The 19001-nt window shown below is 39.6% G+C and overlaps 1 protein-coding gene across 2 annotated transcripts in view; it reads right to left on the bottom strand.

Moving 5' to 3' along the window:
* The window catches only part of myo1d (myosin 1D), a 58951-nt gene that overhangs the window by 30377 nt on the left and 9573 nt on the right, over window positions 1–19001 (bottom strand). Inside the window, exons 2-17 of one of the 2 annotated variants that reach the window (XM_079476086.1) lie at window positions 18055–18263; window positions 16682–16775; window positions 14767–14932; window positions 14545–14598; window positions 14126–14221; window positions 12898–13014; window positions 12531–12734; window positions 12176–12321; window positions 11947–12061; window positions 11692–11862; window positions 5530–5600; window positions 3675–3749; window positions 3462–3594; window positions 3205–3371; window positions 2379–2586; window positions 2054–2104 (exon numbers count right to left, since the gene is read on the bottom strand). In XM_079476086.1, coding sequence (XP_079332212.1) covers window positions 2075–2104; window positions 2379–2586; window positions 3205–3371; window positions 3462–3594; window positions 3675–3749; window positions 5530–5600; window positions 11692–11862; window positions 11947–12061; window positions 12176–12321; window positions 12531–12734; window positions 12898–13014; window positions 14126–14221; window positions 14545–14598; window positions 14767–14932; window positions 16682–16775; window positions 18055–18263 — 2056 coding nt within the window. In that variant the 3' untranslated portion in view covers window positions 2054–2074. The remainder of the gene's footprint in view (window positions 1–2053; window positions 2105–2378; window positions 2587–3204; window positions 3372–3461; window positions 3595–3674; window positions 3750–5529; window positions 5601–11691; window positions 11863–11946; window positions 12062–12175; window positions 12322–12530; window positions 12735–12897; window positions 13015–14125; window positions 14222–14544; window positions 14599–14766; window positions 14933–16681; window positions 16776–18054; window positions 18264–19001) is intronic. The other variant, XM_079476085.1, reaches the window with a different exon arrangement.

Here is a 19001-nt window from a genome sequence, read left to right as displayed (position 1 = left end):
GCCTAACAGCAAAGTAGAGGATTCTGGGTGTTTATATCACATATAAGAGAAGGGCTAAGGCGTAACGTCGTAGCCACATAGGCGAGGGGGTGGAGGGAAATGAGACAGAAAAATGGCAGAAGATCTGTGAAGAGGTGGAGTGAGACCGAGAAGAGTAATCTGTGTGTGAGGACGTGAGGAAAGAGGGGGAGGTGAGAAACAACGGAGCGCTGATTATGGATCGTGGGTTCCTTTGGTTTAGAAGCTTTAAAAAGATGAAAGATCCTCAACACGCGTCCCCGTCAGCAATGCAGAGAAGCCAAAGATTGAGACAAAGGAAGAGAGGAAGCAAGGACCGTGGATAGTAAAGATTCACACAAATGAGCTGTAGTCAATATTATTAGTTTCATTGGGAGCCTTGGCACAAATCTTGGAACCTCTGGCAAAATTGGCAGACTTGGCACGAGTCAACCGCGTCTGCTAGATGCCGATTAAAGGATTGTGCGGCATGGAAGACGATCCAAAGATGCGTATGCAATGCGTTGGGGACCAGAATAAACACAAATGAACGGTTTCAGTGTTGAAACGAAACCGTTAGCTGGATTTCATGCAGAATAACACATTGGTGCCTGTCACTCAAAAGAAATAGACACAACTGATATAAACTCCACTGGGATGCTGTGTTATTGCCTGGAGGTACAATGTGATTAATACAGCAACAGCATTCTGAGAAATAACATTTATTTTCCCCCGTAGGGAACAAAAGATGAGGGGAATGGCACCTCTACCCCATCTAAGAAAAAGGTCTTTATCAATAAAAAAGGTCAACAATCAATCTCCAATACAGATAGATTTATTAGTGAGGTCACAAGAGGACGAAATCTCAGGATAAGACTACAAAGCCATGAGGGTACAAGAGAGTTTTATATTGCTAGCAAACGCAATGAAATACAATGTCAGTGTGCATTCAAAAGCACCTTGATAAAGGAGGCCCCCTGATAAAATCGTCTGAAATTGCGAATAAGCTATGGCAACAACGGGAGCCGCAAAAAGACCCATTGCGCTGGTATTCTGACAGCATACATACTTTGAACTCCAATAACTGTCAGTCACAGCAGACAGAAAGAGACAGCGAGAAATATCCAGGAGATAGTTATGATGCTATGATCATTTAGTTTGACAGTAAAATGACAGTACCAGTCAACTTCTCTGAGATTCTTAAACATTCAGTCTTCAGAGGAACAATGTAGATAGACATGCCCCAAAAAGAAAAAAGGGGATTGGAAAATGTATTTGTCCTGTATTCACAGAGGCACAAAAGGAAAAAGAGGCAGAGGGATTTGCTGTGCTTGTTGCCTGGCTGTGGTGTGAGGTTTGTTGTTGAAAGCAGTGGTGTCAATGAGTCATAAAAACGTATGGAGCGGATGCGGCACCTCGTATGCCTCTGGAATGGATTAGGTTAAGGTTGAGTGTGTGTTTGTTGGTGTCTCTGGGGATCCGAGCGTAACAGGTTTAAGGTTTAAAGATCTGCCCGCACATTATGGGTGCAGAAAATTGAGACATATTTTACAACTGGCTCATAAAATTTTGGATTTGAACATGATAAATGAAAAAGAAGAAAAACATAATCTCATTGTGAATTTGCAAGAAATAAGGTCCTGTCTGTAATATCTAGCGGCAAGGTTGCGAATTGCAACCAACCGCTCACTCCACCCCTCGCCCTCCCTTTCGAAACAGGCTGAACATGGCGAATTACATGCAAGGGGGCCCGCGTCGTATTTAGAAATAGCTCATTCTAAGGTTATAAAAACATAACGCATCATTATGTAAGCTTTTTATATACATCTGAGGACATATCGAAAATAATTTATATTTATTCTGGTTTTTTTTTACTGGTATGCAGGATCCTAATATAAACCAAGCTGAAGTTATGAATAATGCATCTTTAAAAACTGTCTACCAGTAATTTTTACGTATGTTCATGAAGGGCTGGAAATGGGGGGAACGTGGGGGCCAAAAAATTCTACATAAATACAGTGGGACTTTCTGTGTCGATGGCTTAAAAATAGAGTACCTCCAGTGAATCTTGGCCATTTCAACCACTGTGTACACAAACAGAAAATATCTACCAGAAAAAAGAAAAGAAAAATTTTAATACCAGATTTAAAAATTGCTATGTTGTTCTAATGCTAATGAATCTTACAAGCAAATAATTCTGTTTCTGAGGCAATCAGCATACAGTGTGGTTTCAGCAAGTTGGTTCAAATCTTTAAACCAAATTGCATACGTTACTAAAGTGTATCATGATGTCTGCATGAAATCGTTGCACAAGCTTTTACACACAGTTTCTTGCATATGCACAATTCATGAATAAGACCCAATTTGTAGAGTTTTCCAACCTTTTGCAGAAAGAGGACGATCCTCTTCACCATGTCTGCTCTCTGCTCCTCCAGGCTGAAGATGGTTCGGGGGGTGCGGATGAACACTTTGGTCTTTCCGTAGGCCACGTCATGCTCAAACCCACAACCCTGAAGCAAACGTTTCACTGCTTCCTTATCTGACGGCAGGTCGTGGTTGGGCCAGGTAAACTCGGAGATCATTTTATATCTGACAGGCAAAAAAGGTTGTATAGCTATTATTAACAGAATAACTAGACCCCTAAAACTAGTTTGTTTAGCAAAAGTTGTAAGTTGTATAGTAAATGTCATGCACAGCTACTGGCTTCCTAAAGACACAAAGCATTCTGGGAATGGTGCTAACACTGCATTCTCAATTAGATGTCATTTGAAGGGGTCATATGACAAGGCTAAAACTAATATTATCGTTTGTTTAAGATGTAATGCAATGTGTATACACGATTTAAGGTTCAGGGATCCTTGTAATAGAAAATATCTTTACTGTACAGTCTAACACAACACATGCTAAGATGCTTATGACTAACCCTCCCTGGACTGTTCAAGGCTATTGAAAGAGCATCTTCCTGTGACTGAATTCAGCTCACACGTCAGTGTTACATAAAATACTTCAGGCAGCATGACAATCAGTCAGGATGCACTCCGGATATTGACAGATATCTTTCAGACACACAGACCCCTTCGTGATCTGATCGATTAATCTGCTTAGATGTAACCAAAAATCTTAAGAAAGCTGTCGCAAAATTCATGCATTTACCAAAACATGAACATCAAAATTATTAAAGAACGAAGACAGCAGTACAACGGTCACCTCTGAAGAAACCGTGGATACGTCTGTCGGTTAGCAAAGCCTGCTCGCCGCACCCTGACGTTCTCCAAAAGGCCCAGGTACTCAACCTGGTGTTTGCAGCGCTCGTGTTCAAAGAGGAGTGGGGATTTAACTTCGTTCGGTTTTATGCATCGCACATAGTAAGGCTCCTAGATGTACCAACAGAGTAAATGTGCAGTTATGAGCATGCATTACAAATAATTTCAACTCGTAGTCTATTCTAGATAACGCTAACTCACCTTGCTGGTTAGGTTCTCCACCAGAGAGATCATGGAGGTTTTAAAGAGCGTGGCAGCAGTCAGGGGTCGCTTGGTGACCTCGGTGATGCTCAGTTTGCCCTCTGGCCACATGGCTTTCAGCACAGGGTTCGAGCTGTGAAACACAGAGAGGAGCAGATGAACAAAAATATATCACAGGTTCATGTTAAACCAAATTCTTTTGGTAATACTGACCTGTTGTAAAGCAGCCGCTTGAAATCCTGAAATAAGGTGTCTTTGTTTTTGTCAATGAAGCCCAAGACCGAATAACTACAGAAAATAGGAAATAGATTTATAAACTTAAACAAACAATTTCTCGACTACTTGTGTAACCAAACAGAATAAAAAAACATGTTTGTTTTTAATCAGGATTCCCAGACCACTGTCTGCCACAGAGAGTCATGCTCAAAGTTAATTCCATTATTTGTTGTCTCAGGTCGGTTTCACATTTAGTTTCGATTGCGTGGTCCAAACCCTAGTTCTATTGCTCCCCCCTCCCCCTGCACACACTGGACTGTGTTCATATTATTATTTTTGGGAACTCTGACGTTAATCGAACCCGGGTGCGGACCAAAAGTGCTAGTGTGAAACCGACCTCGGTGTTGTGGTGTCGAGCTGCTCAAACAAAATAATGTTTTGTTCCACTTCCACAGTGTTAAAACTCAATATTAACCTACAAACAGCTTAAAACTCATCTCTGCTTATTAAAGTGTGATGAGTGAAGTTGACACAAAAATAATACTTCAGCTTAGAATGCTATAATAAACAAACTTGAAGACCACCAGTATTATAACGTGACCCACAAGAGTTTTATGGCTTTATTGTTCAACTGAGAATACAATTTAAGATATTCCTCTTTCACACATATGCATACTGTACAAAGCCTGAAGATCAACAGTTAATTTCAACACTGTCGCATCACACATACACCCATAGAAATGTAGGTAATAACTGACAGTCTGCAATCTGGCAATCCACAGAGGTGACAATATGAAATCAGACTCAAATATGCAAATAAACTTGTTTTTGTAAACATAGTTTGGTGGTCATCATTCACAGTGACTAATTTGCTTCTGTCAAACGATTACTTGCCAAACATTTCAAAACCTACGCCAATAAAAGGACAGATCAATGTTTATTCTGTTAAGCCTTCGCTAGCTTTTTAACAGTGTCTGTAAATAACAGCATGCAGGTCTCATACTGTGTCCTAACCATGTGTTATAAGTTCCAGAGTAAACTATTTGTGTGTTTACACTGAACGAAACACTGTGTGGTGTGACGCAATCGTAGGCAGAAGATATTTGGTGTTTAAAGGGTTTTAAACCCTTTTATTCAGTGTTTCATGCATTCTCCCAGAAAAGAAAGCCGAAATAAATAGGCAGCCCACGGGCCAACCGACGAGCAAGACCTGCTCGCTTACTATCCAGATTGGCTGCGCTGCGTCAAGATTGGCTGTGCTTTGGGCCTGCAGCTACAGCTTGTTTATCTTGCGATAGTGACGTTTAGTTGTGTCTGTTTGTTCACGCCATTTCAGTGATGGATGTTATAGAAACAGAGAATATATTGCTGGATTTACAGCTCGTTTGAAACTAAAAGATGGAGTGGTCCCATCGCTAAAAGATGCCGGACATGAACCTGAAAATGAAACTAAGTCATATGCATAAGGTGAACAATGGGATGATGTAGAGCTGGCTATTGTTTGCTCAGGATTAAGTTCCTCCCCCTGCACACCCCCAGGACGTCATATATTTCTGGAAATAATCGTACAGCTGAATCTATCAATTATAATTGTGATCAAACAAAACACTCTTCGAAGATACGAAGAATGCAATACAATTCTATGGTTCCTCAAGATTTAGAAACTGTGTGTGTTATGGCCGCTTTAATGTATAGTTTTTGACCAATGAGATTTTACAATGGAGGGGCCACCGCTGTGATGCCACGGAAAAATGTTGCTTATTGATTTCCATGTTTGTTTTAGGACTTCAGATTTACATTGGGTAGGACACAATGTTCTGATTCTAAATCTGACTATAACTATTGTACTTACGTCACATTTCCTGCATAATGACGGATCCGGAAATCTCTGTCAAACTCCAGATTTTTGTCCGTAGGGGAAAGCTGTGGAGAGAAACAGATCATTAAGGGTGTGTTTTTAAACAAAAGTGAAGTGCTTTTTATGAACCTTCAACAGTCTGAATAACAGCTGCATAGGTGTGGCTCTTTTTTTGGGTTGAAATTGCCTTCTGCTAGGACCGAACGCAAGGAACAAAGTGCAGTAAACAAGCTTGCAAAAATACGGTGTCAGATAGAGACAGCTCAAAGGCTGGGATGAGGGATCTAAATAAATCTGTGCGTATGAAAGATAGATGAGATGCGCTTCTATCCAGCTAAAGAAAGCAGCTCTGAAGAACTGTTCAGTAAGAGAGAGAGTGAGAGAAAGATGTGTCCATGGGCGTTTTAATACATGTTTTAAACTTTGGCACAAACTAAACTGCAGCTATATAACAAATGCTTGCTTTAAATTCTGTTTAGATTATCTGTATTGGAAATTAAGTGTCCTGTAGCTCCGTGGTTAGATTGCACATTCTCAGAAACAAATATATTGTATCATGCTTTGGATAAAAGCGTCTGCCAAATGCATAAATGTAAAATGTAAATGTAACTTGTATAAATAACTTCTGTAAATTACAAAAATTGTATCACAAAAATGACCGAATTTTTTGTTTTATTTGAAATAATTTAATTATCGATAAATATATATGTATGAATACATTCATTTGAATAATAACATTATTATTTTATTTATTAAGTTATCTAAAAAAATTATTACACTTGACAAAAGTTAGTAAATGACTAAATAAACACGTGACCACATGCTCAATGTGCTATTGATGCGGCAAGATGCTGTGTTGCTTGGCAACTTTAAACAGTTAGGAAATGAAATAAATCACTTAAAGAAATTATTGTTAGTACTTCTTATAATTATACATTAATCAGCACAAATAATTAGTATAAAACATTTACAAACAATATTTACATAATCAGTTATATGAATTACTTCTGAATAATATAAATCATTATTTATTAAATATTGGCGTATTTTGTCGTACTGCCATTGCCACAATTTTAGGGCACTTTTAGGCCTTTACAGTGATTACTACGGTAAAGGGGTTTAAAGGAACAGTTTTTGTCTTCATTTACTCACCTTCAAGTTGTTCAAAATCTGTTTGAATATCTATGTTCTGAGAAATATATTTGGAAGAATACTTGTTACCAGTACCTAGTTACAGTTCTTGGCCATTTTTTTCAGATTTTCTTTGTAAATTACTTTCTGTTCTGTTGAACACAAAATAAGATCTTTTGAAGCATGTAGGAAAGCAAACCGTTCTCGGCACTTTTGACTAGCATTGTAATTTTTCCTCTATGATAGTCAACGGTGGTCAAGAACTATTTGGTTACAAGCATTCTTTCAAATATCTTTCTTTCGTGTTCAACAAAGAAATTGAGAACTATTTGGAACAACTGAAATGTATATATTTCTGATAAAATTTAAATAATATGGATACCATTTATATGGATGGCCCTTTAATATATGTCCCTGTTATCAAGCCAGATATTTCTCCTTCCCGAGATCTGTTTATGTGCTGAATGAGGGCAGCTAGTGCTGTATAACCAAGTCTCACTGTCATTCACAAAAAACAGCAGCGACATCAAAGGCAAGCAGTCTCATCTCAAATTAAGATACAGCAGGACTCTGATCCGCTGTGCGAGCCCAGACACCCGTTCCTGCAGATTAAAACGGTGCAGAACAATCACTCTCCACACCCCTCCAGCCACGAGCCGTCACATACCGACACTCCGGATTAATTAAAGTACAGACTACCAGTGAGTTTTCGTTTTCTTTTGTGTCACACTCCCTATTGTAGTAGACGCCAACATCTCAGTTTAGCGTATGGTGGTGCTTTCCAAGTCTCTGTTTGGTTTTAGTGTGAGTGGTACTGGTACATTACTCGTCTCATTTCAACTAAGGATGTCAACCCTGCCCTCTGCGAAGAGGACGTGGTGAATCAATTTGCACAGATGGTTAAAAGCTTGCTGAAAAAAACCTTTAACATTTTACGGATTGAAATTGCGTGGAAGGCTGAGGTTTTGATGTGGGACGTCGGAAAGAAAGATTGGTTTTCACCTCATTTAAACACCTGAATTATGTGCCTACATAACAGGAGAGGCATTACTGTTATTGTGGGCACTGCATGGAAACAGCCTCACTGGTTCTCAAATAAAACATCATTTATTTCAATTAGTCATGGCCAGTGACACACATAAGTGAAAAATAAAAGAGGTCTGTAATCATATAATATATGTGGAATCACAAACCACATCCCATTATGCAAATTGGAGTGCAAACAAAAAAAATGGAAAATGGAGATGAGTCGCAGCAGAAGATCAAAAGCCTCGGTCAGAGAGGTCACATCTCGAATTGTAGGACACCCTGCCAATGAAAGCTTCAGGTACCAAAGAAGAAAAACATCCTCTAACGCAGATTTTAAAAAATTGATGCAAAAGAACAGATCACCTGAAACAAGATACATTAAGGTGCCTTACTGGGACCAGCAAACAAGCTGATATATAAACATTTAGCGATTACAACTGATCACAGAAATGAGAATGAACCCATCATATACAGTACAACATTCACATCTCAAAAAACAATGCACACACCATAAATACACAAATCACAACAGGGCAGGTTTTATTAAAGTGTTTGATTGTATTGTCAGGTTTAAGCCTGCATCCTGCTGGTCCCACAGATGTCTGTCCATCCTCCTCTCCCCACTTCTATTCACACCCCCCAGGACCACACCATCCTGTCTAACACCTGCTGTTCTCACTACAGTATGTTGGTTAAGCCAACCAAATAAGTACAGGCTGCGGCAATGGCACCTGCCACCAAAGCCCTAAACCTGCCATTCACACATCACTGCAGCCAACAGGAACCAGGTCTCTAAATCACAGTGTGTAGATTAAACGCAGCGGGTCAATGTCTTCATCTTAGAGCATAAAACAATGAAGGAAAGAAAGCAAGCCAGGTACAGTTTGCATAACCAGTTGCACTTCTATAATGTGTTATGTGTATGTGAACTACAAAAAAATATGGCGCAGTGCTTCAGGAATTGATCACATTGGGGAAAGCGAGTGTGTCGTAGCTGAATGGACGCTCACGTTGCTGTACATACAGAAAAAGAAAGATTCTAATACTCCGATACCAAGAGTGCAATGTTGTGCTTTTCATTTCTCAATATTCAAATCCGGTGACATGTCCAAAGTACATCACACTCAACCTTTTTTTATCCGTAAAATACGGGCTAAATGTGATTCGCACGTCGGCGCAAAAACACTGCAATTACGTCCACTGCCATGCAAACGAGCCATGATCTCTTCCTAATGAACAGTTGTGTGAAACAGAAGGCCACAGAGGCTAGAGAAGCTCTTCACCCGCAACAGAAATCACCGGCTAATTGGCTGGTTGCTACAGTCCCCCTGTACCAAGCGCAGGAAAGCTTGATCGGATAATGAGCTTGCCATCGTCTTCGCACGACCAGGCGCCGTGTGCTCCCGTGGCAGCACCCGCTCACAAGGCCACACCTGGATGTGGCACGCGCAGGGAAAAGGAAAAACAACAGGAAGAGTGGAAGAAAGGGAGATCAAAGAAAGAAACGGGGGAAAGGCGTAACATCAGACGGAAAACGCAGACGTCTGTGTCAGCAAATAACGGTAATTAAGATCTGATGGGGAAAGAGGCATTTGTATAACACATCTGGAAGGATCAAAGCCATTTTAAGGTTGTGGGAAGGACTGAAAGCACAACGAGCCTGGAAGGCACATGGAGGAAGAGGTAAACAAGCCGATAAAGAAAAACGAGAACGTGAAAGTGACGACAAATAAAGCATCTAATTGAGATGGATATGGCAGCTCTAGGCGGGATCTGGCATTCTGTCTGATGCGTTTATCCTGGATAAAGTGTAGCGCATGTAAACACAGAGGAAAGTGAAGATGACAAACCAAACGCTTTTTATTGAAGCTGCAAATATGAAATATGGTTACGTATAGAAAATGTGGATGTTTTTTATTGAACGTTTGGTTACCAGCACCTTGTGTTGCATATAGAAGTTCAGGAGGGTTGAGTTTGTAATGGAAATTTTCTATCCTTGCCTGGGCTGACTCACCCAGTTTAAGGAATAAGAAAATTCAACGACAAGTTCATAAAATTCATTTGTTAATGGCACACTCGTCCTCCACACTCCAATCTGTACGTGTGTTTTGCTCTACGGCCAGTTCAGCTTCAAACAGATCAAGATACAAGTTTCCTGTCAGGCCCAAGTTGAGAAAAAAATAACTGCAGGGAAAACACTGCCACAGTTCATCTGCTCCGCAGAGCTACTTAGTCAACTCGGTAGTCAACCGAGAGTAAAACTTTCCTCCTCCAGAGTTTTTGCAGGCCGCAGATTTTTAACAAGCAGCCATTAATTATGCCGTGAAAGCGCTTTGCATATGTCACGGCTTCCAGAGAGGATGTCTATCACCATAAACAAGTCTGGAAACATCTGTGAGGTGGTTGTGAAATGAAGTGTCAGTCTGATGTAAAAACGTGAAATTGAGCCAGTTTAAAAAACACAACCCTGACATGCACCCCCACCTTTAAATAAAAATGTCTTAAAGTCACACATATTCAACTGCTTTACCTGTCTGTTTCCCTCTCATCCGCATTTTATCAGCTGTAAAGCCACTCTTAATGCTTGTTGTGTTGCGTATCTTGAGTAGATGTATTTTCCTAAAGTTGCTTTATGTTAAAGGTCCAGTGTATGAAATTTAGCGGCGTCTAGTGGTAAGGTTGCCAATTGCAACTGATGGCTCATTCCACCCCTTCTTTTAAAGGCACTGCGGCGGCTAACACAGAACTAAGATGTTGTCACGTTTTTGCTTCTTTTCCAAAGATACGTATTTATGAAACGCACTCTGTAAAGCAGTTTGTCCATTTAGGGCTACTGTAGAAACAACATGGCGAATTCCATACAAAGGGATCCGCTGTGTATGAAGACAGAAATAGCTCAGTCTAAGGTTCAAATTATGGAACGTCTTTAGATACCCCTGAAGACAAAGATATGTATATTATTGCATTTCTGTCAATAGATCTTCCAAAAATGTACACACTGGACCTTTAACTTCGGGTTAATCGCAATGGCGAACGTGAATAAATACAGGTAAAATAAATACACACGGGCAGATTCGTGTCTGTTCTCACTCGCAGCAGGAGAAGGGCACATCATCAATCTCTGCTAAGCTAACAGGTCTTAGATGCCTTCACACTGACGAGTAATCCTCTGCATTACAAATGAGCTCCGGAGGACGCTTATTATTCCTACATCCAGGGAGACTTTGATTATTCAAACTGTGTGACACTGAAAATCGTCAGGGGGCAGACGACGCCTGCTCTTCTCTCACCTACCCCACAATGTGAATGCGGCATGTGTAAGCCAAGCCAAACGCAGATTGTGAACCCAGAGAGATAAAGTCCTACACCTTCACCTTGGTCTGAGCCCACTGCACCGCATGATAGTGTGAGAGATCAGGTTTGTCAAGAGCATACAATGCTGGGTTAGGTTTCCACCTTATTTTGCTTTGTTCCATTCCTTCTATTTCCAGAGCACTGCCTTCTATCTTGGTCTCTATCCATCACTCTCTTTCAGCCTTACTCAGTCTCCCTTTCTCACTTTTGCCCAGGCTGGGAGACATTAGTCTCACTAGCTTCCATTGGTTGCCAGTGACATCACCAAAGGCTGGTAAAGAGAAATATTTGAGTATATTTTTAACTGACTGTTACTGCCCCCTTGTGTAGATATAGGGTAATGCAATGAAGTAACTATTGATTGAGGGAATACTTCACCCCAAAATTAAACATCTGTCATCATTTATTCACCCTTGTACCGTTTAAAAGCAGTATATGACTCTTTCTGCTGTGGAAAGCAAAATAAGATATTTTGATTAGATGGTTTTGTGTCCATACAATGGAAGTCAATGGGAGCCCGTGTTGTTTGTTTACCAACATTCTTCAAAATATCCTCTTTTGTGGTTTGGAGAAGATTTTCAGCAGCTCTCTTCTCGCACAACTTTTTACACTGTATTAATTTGAAAATACACGTTTCAATACCTTGCGGCTAGTGTAGTGCGCATGCTTCGCCAGCTTGCCATTGAGTGCTTGCAGGAACATCTCATCCGTTACTTTCCCCACGTTCATACACGCCTCGTCCAGGACAGCAAAAATACCCTTATGCTGTTGTTCCACCAGATCCACGATGATCTGATTGTTAAAGTAGTCGATCTGATTCAAAACACGAAAAACATAAATTAAGAAGTTACGAATTGCTTGTATGTAAACCGACATAAAGCAGAAAATAAAACGCACATGTTTCCAGGGTATTCCCTCTCTCTGATATTCCTCCTGCTCTTGTTTCAACACCAGCTGAATGAAGAGTTGCTGCAGTTTCTCATTGCAGTAGTTTATACAGAATTGCTCAAAGCTGGACAAAACAAGAAAAATACAAAATAATATCTCACTATACTGAATACAAAGCAGTGCAAAATATGAGCAATGAAGCATAAGATATTATACAGCATAATGTGCGTGTTCTTACCTGTTGTTCTGGAAGATTTCAAAGCCATAGATGTCCAGGACTCCAATGACTGTGTTTTTCCCATGAACCCTGGCATCATAGTTTCTCACCTCGATGATGTCATTGATTCTTCCCACAATCCAACAGAAAAGTCGCTCATAAATGGCCTGTGAGAGGCAAAACAAAAGACGACTGGTTTAGTAACTAGACTACCTAAGTCTCTCTTTGTGTGTGGGTGTCTTTTTTATTATCAACATACTGGATGCAGTATTAGCAAACTTTGGCGAAGAGTTCTGTTACTACAAAGAATGTAATACATAACCTAAATCGGTGTTAACACTTGTCTATAATAGAAATCCACAGTCTCTATTCATACCTTGGCCAAGGCATCGCGGCCATAACAGGCCTCTTTGTCAGTGTGCTGTTTGTCAATGATATCACGGCCAGTGGCAACCGTACGGTAGAGCAGGGCCTTCTCAACGTTTTCCTCTTTGGTGGACAGCAAATCTCCCAGCACCGACACTACCTTAGAGTTCTCAATGAGGATCACGTCTCCATCACTTCCAAATTTCAGATTGCCCTGGACCAAGAAACACATTCCATATTTTCAGGTTAACAATAAGAGATGATACTTTTTCCACTTATGATCCAAGTGGTGTTAGAACTCAAATATTATGAATAAACATGACAAAAAGCAAAGCAAAGATGAGAACACAAATCTAGAAACAAAGAAAATACTAAACCAGATGCAAGATGGTAGCCAGGATCTTGTAAACCGTCTGAATCTCCTCTGCGGTGAAGCCTATCACCCTCATGGCATCATTGACAGCTTTAAAATCAGCGCTGTCATTTATAGACGACTGCAAGAGTAAATAGAGATTCAAGTAAGTTTTAGTTACATAAACAAAACAACATGCAAATAGTTTCAGCCAAACCCATTGAAAGAGAGAATCACGACTATTGAAGTTAAAAAAAATATATGTGTCACGTGTTTCATGGAGCTTTCAGATAGTTCCAGGAAGTTCTTTCTTGTAATTCTTTATATCGTTAATTTTTTTATTCATTAAACTACTTACGTCTTTAAATGGGTTAAAAGTTCAACTCAAACGGTCTGATTTGCTGCAGCTCAATGCATTGCTAGTAGCTTCCAGGAACTATTAAGAGGCTCCATGAACCGCCATTGCTCGGAACAAAAAACTGTTCCATTGGAGTCTACGGAGTTAACGTGACTCTCTCTACTTCCTGTTACTGGTATATAAATGAGACTTTCGAACAACAGCCGGTTGGTCTTTCCAAAATACAGACTGGCTGAAACCCTTCAGTCGAGGCAAATCGATTCTTCTAAGTTTCTTTAGACTTGGGAGGTCATAAAACCTACTATTACTTCCACATCGAATTTACAGCTGAGCAATTAAAACCTGAAAACTGCTTATGCGGCATCTACATCCCCTGAAACTGTAGAGCAGCGCTGGAGCTGCTAATTATTCTGGCGTGCCGGCGACTAACAGATCCTGCAGAGAAATGCTGATTTTATACAGTAGGAACCTTTCACAACCACTGTAGTGCTGGATGGAGTGTGAATGTTAGCTGGCATGTGCGCTTATAAAAAACTGGCAAAAGTTTGAACTGCTAACAGGCTGTCGCTGTGTTCCATGACGATCTTGTTTATTGCTATAAATTGTGTTTTTCTCTGACTCATTAAACACCCTGCAGATACAATGGAACATCGCCCAGTAATCTGAACAGGCTAGAAACATACAAGAGAATTTCACCCGGAGACATAGTCGGTTCTTACCCTTGACCTCTAAAGAAAACATTATCATATTCACATAAACAGCTAATGATTTTTTTCTGAGGCCTTGACATCATTTATGACGTCTTTAAATATCTGGGACATTTTCCTTACAACATTACACAAGTTGAAGTCGCATTAAGGCCCACGACAATCTTGATTTGTTCATGATGCAATACCTTTATTTGGCCTCCGACTTTAATGTAGCTGTACACAGTGGGATCTCTCTGAATGTGCAGCGACCGCAGCTGAGCGTCCGGAGCTCCTTTTACCATCTGAAAAAAGACATTTAAATCAAAAATATTTTCAGTAGAGCTGAAACAGGGAGAGCATGCAAATGACAGACTTCATAATAATGGTCTGTATGGTATTAGCAAGCAAAAGAGTTCAAGATGTTCTGATGTCTTAAACATGTTTCGAAGTAATTTTTTAGGGGCAATAATAAAAGTGCTGAACCAAAGCGCTTTGACTTTATAGTCATAACCACACGTTCACATCTGTCTGGTATGAATGTAAAATTATAGGCTGTGGTAGAAAAACAGAAGGACTGACAAAACAAAATAAAGGAGTATCTTCATGAAACGAGCCCTTTAAGTACCTGGTAGAAAGAGTGAAAACTTCTCTCTCCTTCCTGCTGGAAGATTACTCGAGACTAAGGAAGAAATAAAACAGCTGTGAATAATGTGAATTTAATACAACAGTGACAGTAAAAACAGAAATGTTTTGCACACAATACGAACAAAATACGGTACATTGCAAGAAACTCGGGACAAAATCATCTGAAAGATGTATGTTGTGTCTCTTCATGGCTGCCCCCTACCTTCTCAAGCAAATAGTTGTTAATATGGCCGCCAATGGGGTCTCCTTTGAAATCAAAGTTGATATCCATGTACTTGCCGAATCGGCTGGAGTTATCATTACGATTGGTCTTGGCGTTCCCGAAAGCCTCCAGGACGCAGTTGGATTTCAGCAGCATGTTTTTCACCCTGTATAAACACACGCTTGTTTCATTTCTACAGTTTTATTAGCCTCTCGTGCATCACCACTACAGCTGAACTAGTGTCTATTTCAATATGAGCAGGAAGAATTTGATTGCTTTTGACATTTAGTGCAACAACAAGTACACACATTTTGGTATTAGGCTTTTACAAGCCCATATGCATGTGCCCATGGTCATATCTGGATATTTTAATGAACACAGTATCACCATGTGGTATCCCAGCACATGGGGTGGAAAAGGTTTTAGAAGATGATTTATGGGGTTTGCTGTTTGGGTCAGACCACAGAATGCTTAGCAGTGGTTCTCCATGTATAAAGCCTTCCACAGTATCATTTAAACTCGTATTGGTTCTATATCCAAATGACATTTTTATTGCTCAAGAGGTAGCACTTTCCTTAAGAAGCTCAGGAAACTAAAAATACAGTAACCGAGAACTATATTGCAATACATCGCATAATAGCTCAGATCTGGTTTGGTTTTGGAAGAATTGCATAACAAATGTTTGATAGTACTGATCACAGACTTTGGGATCTTGACAGACCACTTTGAACAATGAAATTGTATCTGAAACTCTTTTTGAGATAACTAAGGAATTCGCTTCTGTTTATTCTTCGATGAGAATAAAATAAAGATATTTAAGAGATTTCCCTTTTTATTTTTATCCAACAAATATGGCTACAGATCAAGCGATAGCCGTGCTTTTTAGTTTGACTGTGTCCTGAAAAACCCTTTCCACTGATCAACCCCCAGTTTCCACAGACCAAGCAATCTTTAGCAAGTAGTTAAAATAAACCATATCTACAGGTCAAAAGCACAAGACAGACTGATAAGACAAAGGACCATATACTGTATATTACAGTGCTTAGCAGTCACTTTTTCAAAGTGGTTCTTATAGTCAAATGAAGGAAGATACTTACCCTGGCATGTTGCCCTACTACAATATAAAGTTTTTATGATTAAGTAAAGATCACAAGCCCTCCTACAGTACAAATTCTCATTTCAGATGTTATATTCCTCAAGTAATAAAGAAGAGATACAATGTGGAGCAAAGTTATTTATCAAACTCGTGGTTCACTACTTCAAAGGGACAGTTCACCCAAAAATAACAATTCTGTCATCCGTATAAAATGAAGGATATTTGCAAGAATGCTTGTAACCAAACAGTTCTTGGCCACCATTCACTACCATAGTGGGATAAATTACAATGGTAGTCAAAAGTACAGTACCCAAGAGCGGTTTGCTTTCCTACATTCTTCAAAATATCTTATTTTGTGTTCAACAGAACAAAGACCTTTATAAAGCATTTTTTACAATAGTAGTCAATGGTTGCAAAGAACTGTTTGGTTACAAGTGTTCTTCCAAATATCTTTCTCTGTGTTCATCAGAACAAAGAAATATATACAGATTTGGAACAACTTGAAGGTGAGCAAATTAAGACAATTTTCATTTTTGGGCGGACTGTTCCTTTAATCTCTGCCCTGTATTTAACTTCTGTCACATTTATCTTTACCTCTGAGGTCAAATTATTAGTATACAGTATATATGTATTGCTTTTATTAAGTTCTGCTTCTGCAATAGCGATCTGTTCTTCTTAGTTATTCCTAAATATTCAGTAATATGCATGATTATTAGAAACAACATTAAAGGGGTAGGCATACAATGTTATGCAAAATAGTCCTGACATTACTCCTCACCGCAGCAGCGTGGAGAGAGAAACAGGAAGGCTTTTACATACCTCTCCACCTCTGCTCTTTGACTGGGATTGGTGATAGCAGCAATATATTGCATAATGTATTTACTAGCCTCTGTTTTTCCAGCTCCGCTCTCCCCTGCAAAGCAAACAAACATTGACTAATGCTCAATAGATCTAATACAACGATTTGACATAACAATAATTATTACTACATGATATGTATTACAGTCATTCAATCTTTTGAAGGTGAGGCGTGTCATTTTTACGCTACTAGTAAAACAGACTTGATCACATAATGACACGTTTCTCAAACACACGTGTCTTCTGATGTTCACTATTGGTTAAGCCAATTTGACTGTGTTGGGCCGGACGGGTCACCCAAACAAACCGGGCACCACAAATTTTGAAAGCACCACTAAGCTATTTTGTGTACTTTGGAAAGTAATCTTGCTTTAGGTTATCCATCTACATGTTGATAAAATAGCAAAAAGTATGATATCTAAAAGTTATAGAAGTCAGCTTTAAATGTGAAATTATAATAACAATGATTGTTTGCCCTAAAACGTTTTTAGGGTAGATGCCAGATGTAGAGAAAATAATAAAGAAGAACATAGTCATTCTAATAACTATAAGTAATTTCATTGTTTTATCATATAGTTTCATACAATACTATAAAACAAAAAATTATAATTTCTAATTCCAAATATGAAAACTTTTTTAAAATTCTTTAGCAACACACATGAAACATATTAGGTATGCAAAATAAAATGATGCTCATCATACAACTCATTCCATATAAATAACGTGCAGGTCATTCTATCGGCCACAAGAGGGCACCGCAAAAACCAAATACTTTTGCAGTGTTGTCACAATCTGTGGTCACTCTCTGGATAACAATGTTTTCTTATCGAGGAAACATTGCTTCCTCTCTGCCGTCTCCAGATTATTCCCCTGAGCTATGTGTCCCACCTCAATATAGTTTCACATCGCCCCAGACTGAAAACAAACATAGCCTCAACATCGACATTTGTTGTTGGAAATATGAACCAACCATATTTCGGGTTAATCTTATTCACAAAAAGTGGTTTCTTGGGAAAGCGAATCAAGCGATTTGCTCTCACATGCCACTCCATTGTGAGCAATATCTGCTTAAACAGTCAACTGTGACTCGAAAACCGCAAGCAACAGTGCGTCAGTGGTAAGCAATTCTGAGTCTAATCACATCATTACCAAACTGCAGACCCTTCAGATCTCACACAAAGCCTGCATTTAAGTCTGTTATTTATCACAATGAAAAAAAGTATTATTTTTGGAAATGAGGTAGCTTTAAAAAAATGTCCTAATCTCACATTTACTGCCCATTTTCAGATCAGAATTGAAGTTCACAATTCATAGCTCAAAACTCAATTCAATACCTGAGATGACAATGCAGGTGTCTTTGTTCCTCCGCTTCATGGCTTTATATGCAGCATCGGCGATGGCGAAGAGATGGGGTGGGCGCTCGTACAGCTCCCGGCCTTTGTACTGCTCGATGGTGTCCCGTCCATAAATGTTCATGGCGCGGTAAGGGTTAACCGAGACCACCACCTCTCCGATGTAAGTGTAGATGCGACCCTTTTCAAACCTATGGAAGAGACACAACCAGATCAGCTGAATTGTTTTTTTTTACTGTAACTCTTCAGTAAATCTGTTTTGTGGTCACTGTGGTTTGTACAGAGTTCATGGCCTTATGTAAAGAAAGCCCAGACTGATTAATTATATCATACAGCAACCAAAAAGTAAACAGGACGTTGAGTGCATGTTTTGGAAATGCGCATCTGTTGGCAAAACAGTAAAGAGCATTTTTCTTTTTGACTTTTCGAGAACTCTAACAGGAGAAGATTACGGACATCTAAAAACAGTCTGGTATCCACCCTACAATGCAAACTCCTGCCTTCCACAAAGCCAGTAGTTAATGTTCACTCTGCCTCATAAAAGCAGGCCGTTTTGAGCTCTGTTCCCAAGGGAGCTGAGATCACACTTCCCTGTTCTTCCGAGCCGACATGGGTCATGCCTAGAATAAGGCATCCTTTCTTCTCAACCTGTGGGTTTGCCAACCCTCCCTCAGCTCCGTCCTGCTCCAGTCAGTACGCTTAGAAGTTTGAATCATGACGTCATAGTTTCATTCTGAATCACCGGTACACTACTGAAGCTTAGCTCTGATGTTTACTTATTCTCCTCTAAAAATACACGGCTTTGGTTTTATCTACTGAATAATTTAATAAGTAGCATCAAGTTATATTTTGCCTCAGAACTGCTACGGTCCTTGGAGAGCAGCCTACCTTACCAACACCCTGCAGCACACAACAACGTTCACACAAAC

Source organism: Barbatula barbatula (assembly GCF_947034865.1).
Source record: "Barbatula barbatula genome assembly, chromosome: 16".
Classification (NCBI taxonomy): Eukaryota; Metazoa; Chordata; class Actinopteri; order Cypriniformes; family Nemacheilidae; genus Barbatula; species Barbatula barbatula.
This window is presented reverse-complemented; position numbering and strand designations above follow the sequence as displayed.